This window comes from Echinops telfairi, unplaced genomic scaffold (assembly GCF_000313985.2).
Source record: "Echinops telfairi isolate 266 unplaced genomic scaffold, ASM31398v2 ScPeMD7_31;HRSCAF=116, whole genome shotgun sequence".
Taxonomy (NCBI): Eukaryota; Metazoa; Chordata; class Mammalia; order Afrosoricida; family Tenrecidae; genus Echinops; species Echinops telfairi.
This window is the reverse complement of record NW_022103928.1, coordinates 30,204,125-30,210,748: the sequence shown is the minus strand read 5'-3', so window position 1 is coordinate 30,210,748 and position 6,624 is coordinate 30,204,125. Positions and strand designations below refer to the sequence as shown.

The 6,624-nt window shown below is 44.9% G+C and overlaps 1 protein-coding gene across 1 annotated transcript in view; it reads left to right on the top strand.

The window, feature by feature from the left end:
* The first annotated feature begins 462 nt into the window (after nucleotides 1-462).
* Nucleotides 463-6,624, top strand: part of LOC101662970 (pre-mRNA-splicing factor ISY1 homolog) — a 27,644-nt gene continuing 21,482 nt past the window's right edge. The window contains exons 1-5 of the mRNA XM_045289869.1: nucleotides 463-524; nucleotides 4,852-4,874; nucleotides 5,323-5,374; nucleotides 5,993-6,058; nucleotides 6,236-6,278. Of these exons, the coding sequence (XP_045145804.1) occupies nucleotides 522-524; nucleotides 4,852-4,874; nucleotides 5,323-5,374; nucleotides 5,993-6,058; nucleotides 6,236-6,278 (187 nt within the window). The 5' untranslated portion in view covers nucleotides 463-521. The remainder of the gene's footprint in view (nucleotides 525-4,851; nucleotides 4,875-5,322; nucleotides 5,375-5,992; nucleotides 6,059-6,235; nucleotides 6,279-6,624) is intronic.

Here is a 6,624-nt window from a genome sequence, read left to right as displayed (position 1 = left end):
TGGAAACGCAGCTCCGGGCCTTGGGTCACGCAGGCGCGTTGACGAGCGTCTCCACGAGGCCCGGGGTGGCTTCCGCGTCCGCGGAGAGAGGCAGGAGGACCAGGGCCCGACTGGGAAGTGCAAGCTCACACAGCTCCACACCACGGCCTCGGACACAGTCGAAGTTCGTGTCAGAAAGGCCTCTCGTTATCGCGAGAGTAGGAGACCTCCTGGCACTGAACCGGAGAAACGCCAGGGCCGCCACGCAAGTGCGGTTTTGCCTACGCCCCGCCCCCACGGAGGCGTGCGACGTGGTGACGTTCAGCTACTCCCGGAAGGTGGCTCACAACTGAATCCGCGTTTCCCTTTCCTGCTTCCGGTCCTGTCCCTCGCTTCCGGTCCTTCCATTTATACTTCCGATGTAAAGGCCGTTTTCTGCGGAGGCGTGGTCTTCAGTTCCAATCAGGGCCGGTTGTGCTCCTGCCTGCGGAGTTCCGGAGTTCCGGGCCACGCGGCCCTGGGGCGGCGCCCTCTCCCGCACCATGGTGAGTGGGGCAAGGGGGGGAAGGGCGGGGGCAGGGGCCCGCTGGGACGGCTCCTCACCCTCCTGGGTGCTGGTCACCCCGGGACAGTCCTGTACGGCTGCTGGCCGCAGGCTTGTCCATAGCGTGGGGATTCTCCTCTTGCCTCGTTGTAGATGTTATGAAGTACTAGCCGAAAGCCGGAACCTTGAGGATTACCATCTCGGACAGTGTTTGAATGCCTTTACACTACCGACACTGTAAATCATTACAGGAATAGGAAGTCTCGTTTATATGGTGGTGGTTTCGAACTGCTGACCTTGTGGCTAGCATCCCAACTGCGCTCACGAGGGCTCCTTACTCTTTACGTTATCAAAAAGGGAATTGAGGCACAGAGAGACCCGAGGGTCCTCCCGGAGTCACGGTGCTAAGAGTGGGCCGACTTGTTTGACCCAAACTCTCAGTGGAGATGAAGACCCCGTATGACTTTGTTTCTGAAGTTGATTTAATAATACATGGCCTGTTGTCCGCCTTCCCAGAGGAACATCTGTTTGCCCTTGCTTCTTTAATGTCTTGACATAGTGCCTCATTGTAGGATTTAAAAAAATATATTGGTGGCTCTTACAGCTCTTAGCACAATCCATCCGTCCATCCATATGCACTTTTGTACATATGTTGCCATCATCATTTCTGAAAAAATTTTCTTTTTACTTGAGCTCTTGGTATCAGCTCCTTATTTTTTCATTGCCTTCCCCCACCCTCCCTGGTGAACCCTTGATAAATTATTATTTTCATATCTTACATCACCTGCTGTCTCCCTTCACCCACTTTTGTTATTTGTCTCCCCCCTACCCCAACGTCGACCATTGTGATCCCCCTTCTCCTGCTTTGTAGGATTTTGATAACTAAAACAATTCCAGAGGTGAGAAAAGGCATTCAGTGTTTGTTTTGCAGTGAGCCATTGAAGAGGCTAAAACTTTTTTCCATATAAATGAATGGCTTCACACCACTGTAGGTTATAAAAGGTTTCATAGGAGTGCTCTCCTTTTGGATGGTGGCAAAGGAGGGATCCTGTACAACACACACCTAAGGGGATGTGATGCCTTGGTTTGGAGGTTTAAGGTTATGATTTCCTGAGACATCCCAGTTAATTGGCCTAATAGTGACTCTGGTGTTGTTTTACCTCCTAGTTCATAGCAGAAAGCCTAGGGTCTTAAAGCTTGCAAGATACAAGTGGAGGAACAGGAAGGAGAATCAGAAATAGAGGAGCAAAAGAAAGGACCAGAGGAGCGTTAGGCTAATGGCCTCCGAGAACAACAGCCTCCTTTGCCAGGAGACCAGAAGAACTGGATGGTGCCTGGCTGTCACTATTGAGCATTTTGATCAAGGAATCTGTAGAAGAATTCTGATCAAAAGAAGGGAAATGCTGAACAGAATTTCACTTTTCATGGGTTCCAGACTTCCTAGAAGCTGGATGAACCCCTGAAACGATTTCTCTAAGATAATCTTTCAGCCTTAAATAAATATATCCTCTGAAATCTTAAAACCAAAAGATATTTTAACTGAACCAGTAAAAGTGTTTGCTGTGAGCATTATGGCCTTCTAAGAACTGTCTATGTGGGGTCACGTTGGCAACAATAGCAGTCATGTACTATTGTTTGTTACAGTATCAGGTAATGAATAAATAGGAACCTTAGGGGTAGTGAGCATATGTTAATGAGGGACAAACAACTCATAAAGGAAGGTGAGATTGATCATACAATTTGAAAATGAATCAGTGAGTGGGACTTTTAGAAACTTGGAATTGGTGTATGCCTTGCTATGTGTATTGTCAGCAACACTGTTGCTCTCCAGGAGTTCATCCTGACTCTCGAGACTGCAGGACCGAGGAAAACTGCTGCACAGGTTCCAAGGCGATAAAGCTCTGCAGAGCAGACAGTCATTCTTTGTCTGTGGAGCCATGGTGGGTTCAAACCCCGGACCCTACAGTTAGCAGCTGAGTACTTTAACCACTACACTATGGGGGCTCTTTCTCAACAACAACAACAACAAAACCCTATATATGGATTATAGTGGTTCAGCCCAATTGTACATGGTACCGTGGATCAGGAATCAACTGCATGGCAATGAAACACTGTAACAGCATTGTGTTAGAGAAGGGGAAACATTGAATTGAATATATAAAACAGAGACTTTAATCAACAATTGCGTAATGTATTGGGATTCTCTAGAGAAACGGAGCTAATAAAATATATGAATATGTCTGATATACTTAAGTGCTGTGTATGTTATATGTGTGCGTGTGCATCTATGTGAGAAGGCTTTAGAAAGTTCGGGGAGGAATGGAATTAAAAGATGATGATGGGAGAAGGGAGATCCTGTGTCACATGAAGCTCGCCAGGAAGCGAGGACAAGGACCTTCTCCCACAGCAGACCCAGAGAGAAAGCCTCCTTCTCAAACCAGTGTCCTGAATTCAATCTTGCAGCATTTTAAACTCTGATAAAACTAATTTCTATTTGTTATAGGAAAAAAAAAGATACCAGAATTTTCCAACAATCTTTTTGAAACCCCTTTGTGTGTATGGAGGTGCTGGGGTAGATAATTTGTTGCAATGGCCACACAGAACTCGGGGAATACTCAGGAATAGGGGAGCACATTAAGGAAGTTAATTAGGTTCCCACAAGTCAGGATCAGCAAGCCATAAGGATGTAGCCATTGGTCCATAGCAATGCCTCTCCTAAGCCAGCAGCCAAGTCTCTCACCAGTCCTCAGTCTCAGCCACGGGGTCCCTTTGCCTTTGCCTCCATGGGCCGGAATGCAAGCCTGCCTGCCGGTCTGGCCCACAGATCCACAGTGTCCTAACAGATGGGAAGATATCCCACCGTCTTGGTGCTGGCCCTCGGCGTCTCTGTTCCATAGTCTCTGATGCACCTGGTTTTGGTGATCTCTGCCACTTCAGACAGATGTCGTGGTTGTTAGATTCCAAATGGTCACGTGTGGTTTTTGTTGTTGATTTTCAAGTGTCCCGAATAGCTCGTATTGAGAGATGGCTTTCATGGAAGTGTGGTTTGTCTTTAGAGGATCATACCCCCAAGGAAAATTTAAGCAGAGCCTCTTGAATGGAGAGTGAGGATTTTACTTCTGGACTATCACCTCTTTCTTTCTTCAGATCGGTAGATAGCTAGAGCTTTACTTCAAGGGATTGACTGATAGGATTGTCAGGGACTAGCAATACAACATCTGTAGGTAGGCAACAGAAAGAGCAGGGTGCAGATAGAATTTTACTGCCAAACTATTGGAAATCTAGAGAGAGAACACACCCCAAGGAAACTCCTGATTCTTTCTTTCTTTTCTCCTGCTTGATTACATTACCTTATGGAAGAACTACTAGTATCATGTTTGGCCAAATCACTAGGGATAATAGTCTAGCCAAGTTGATAAAATTAGTCTTCAAAAAAAAAAAAATTAGTCTTCAAAAGAGGGAAGCCACAACTTTAGCCTTGAAGGTGACAGCTTCCGTGGGAGAGCCTCTCTGATTTACTCCACAAGAGTAATGTGGTTTTATCCACTAAGTATTTGCCAAGTTGAAAAGGAGGGTAGGGAAGGAGATTTAAATTGCACTCACTTAAAAAAGAAATCATCTTGTTTACTTTGAATCAGGTAGGGGTTTTACATTTTGTACTTATTTTGCTGAATATCTGTCAACTGTATGGCTGATAGTTTCATGTAGTCTCATTAAATCCTTGTGACGTCCCTATGGGCTAAGAAACAGAATCCCTGGTGTAAAGATTGGAACACTGAAGCTTTAAGACACCACTTCTCAGGGATGTAGCAGAGCAGGGAATAAAAATGCACATTCCCAACACAGCAAGTCCTCTTCCTGCTTACGGCTCAAAGAATGTTCTCTCTGACGGTGGTGTCACTAGTGTGGCACTACGTATATACAAATCATCCTTGAAGTCCCCCGACCCCCCACCCCCAGCCAAATTCTGCTGGTGGGGAAGAGACAGTTGTCCAACTGGGTGGCAAGGACCATGGTTAGTATGAGCGCAGTGAAGGGCCCCTCCCCAACAAGTAAGGGGTCAGGAAAGGACTTTCTGGGGGGTGACTCGGTTCAGTTATGAAAGATGAATAGGACTTGTGGTCCACAAGGGGAGGAGTGACTGCGAGGGAGTAAACGTTGTAAGAGTGTAATAAGGTCATCGACTTGACCCTAACATGTTGTTTCTAGACTGGTTCAAGCATTCTGTTTGTGAGTGTGTGTTTGGAAAGCTTTTCACTGAAAAGTAAACTGGGGTGGGGAAGGACCTGAGACTTTAAACAGTGACATTTTTTATTCCTCTCTCCTAGGCTCGAAATGCAGAAAAGGCCATGTAAGTATCAACTGGCTTTTGGAAGTAGAAAAAAATTTTTTTGAAGTACATTTTATAGGAACATAATATGTACCAGGGAGTGTTTTTCAATATTAGATTTTTTGGTGTATGACCCCTTTGAGAAGCTGTTTCTGTTCTGTATGTATTAAAATAGCATTCCCGCATTTGCCCGTTTGTTTTTCTTATTAGTGTTGTCCAGTCTGTAGGATATTTTGTGGTCTGATGAGTAGAGTTGTCCACCGTGCTTACACACACTGTAAGTGGAATAGGAACTTGGGTGTCTAAGGACACCAATGGCCTCGTAAACCCTCCTTCTTTGAACACCAAGTCCTTAACCACCCGTTGTCACGGTGTACATCTGAATGACTTTAAATATGGTCATGAGTTGTCCCTAGGGGATGAGACATCTGTGAGCAGAATCTAATGGCATCTTCTCTATCCCTGGTAGGACGGCCTTGGCGAGATTTCGCCAAGCTCAGCTGGAAGAAGGAAAAGTGAAGGTTGGTGCATAACTTCCTCATGAATCGTAAAGTGTCAAAAACGAGTTCAATAGCACCCCCTCCTGAGGAGACTTCAAACTCCAGCACTGACTGCTGCTTGTGCTTGCTGGCGCTCTGCACACTTGAGTTCCAGGAGTCCTTCCCTATGGCTGGGGCACTGTGATGTCTGGCTGTTGCGTCTTTCATCGCCAGAACATAAAGATTGAGTCCTCTGTTACCCCCGCTTTGTCTTACACTGGCTGTTCGTCAGTGGAGTCTGATGTGGGGAGCAGCTCTAAGCTGAGAGTAGTAGATAACTCATGGAGACTTAGCCAGGCTAGGGATGATACATGACATTCTGCCTGCCTTTTAAATTTATACACACACCTATTTATGTTGTATCTCAAATATCTTTAATTATGAAACGTTTTAAACAAAAATACAGAGAATGTTATAAAGACACCTCTGAACAGTGACTTCTTTTCCTAAAGCGGAATCGTAGCTTGAGATTTAGGCTTGGTAAGAACCATCTGGCACTGAGACTTGACCTGTGTGTGGACAGGTCTGACCCAGGTGTGAGTGCTGCAGAAAGCTCGTTTGCCAGTGCAGTGGCAACACGTGTGTCGTGCTTCTCCCTAGGAACGACGGCCCTTTCTTGCCTCGGAGTGTGCAGAGTTGCCCAAAGCTGAAAAATGGAGGCGGCAGGTATGTTCTGGGCAAATCCGATCTTAGTAGAAATAATGTCTCTGATTTAATTTTCTTATCTAAATGATTTTTAAACCAAAATTCTAACTATTTTTAGCTACTAATTTGGAATTACATTTCTATATGCTTTTAGGAATATTAAAAAGTCATAATTTATTTACCTTTTTTATTGCACAGATTATTGGAGAGATCTCTAAAAAAGTGGCTCAAATTCAGAATGGTAAGCTGACCTTATGTCTTTAAAGTACTTGCTTCTCGAGTTCACACTTAGACTTGGAGACTGCCCTGCTCCTCTTTCATCTCAGACCTGAAAGCACTCTCCATCTGTTTAGCCTCGTTGACATTTTTACCACACTTACCAAAAGCAGAATACGTTTTTAAAAGTGCACATGGAACACTCATTAAGATAGAACGTATCCTGAACTGTACACTGTAAGGCATACAGATGTGTTTTCTATTTATAACAGAATTGCCCAGAAATCAATAACAGAAAAAGCTACTAGAAAGTTCCCAAGTATTTGGAAATTTAACCACATACTTCTAAATAACCCATGTATCAAAAAGGT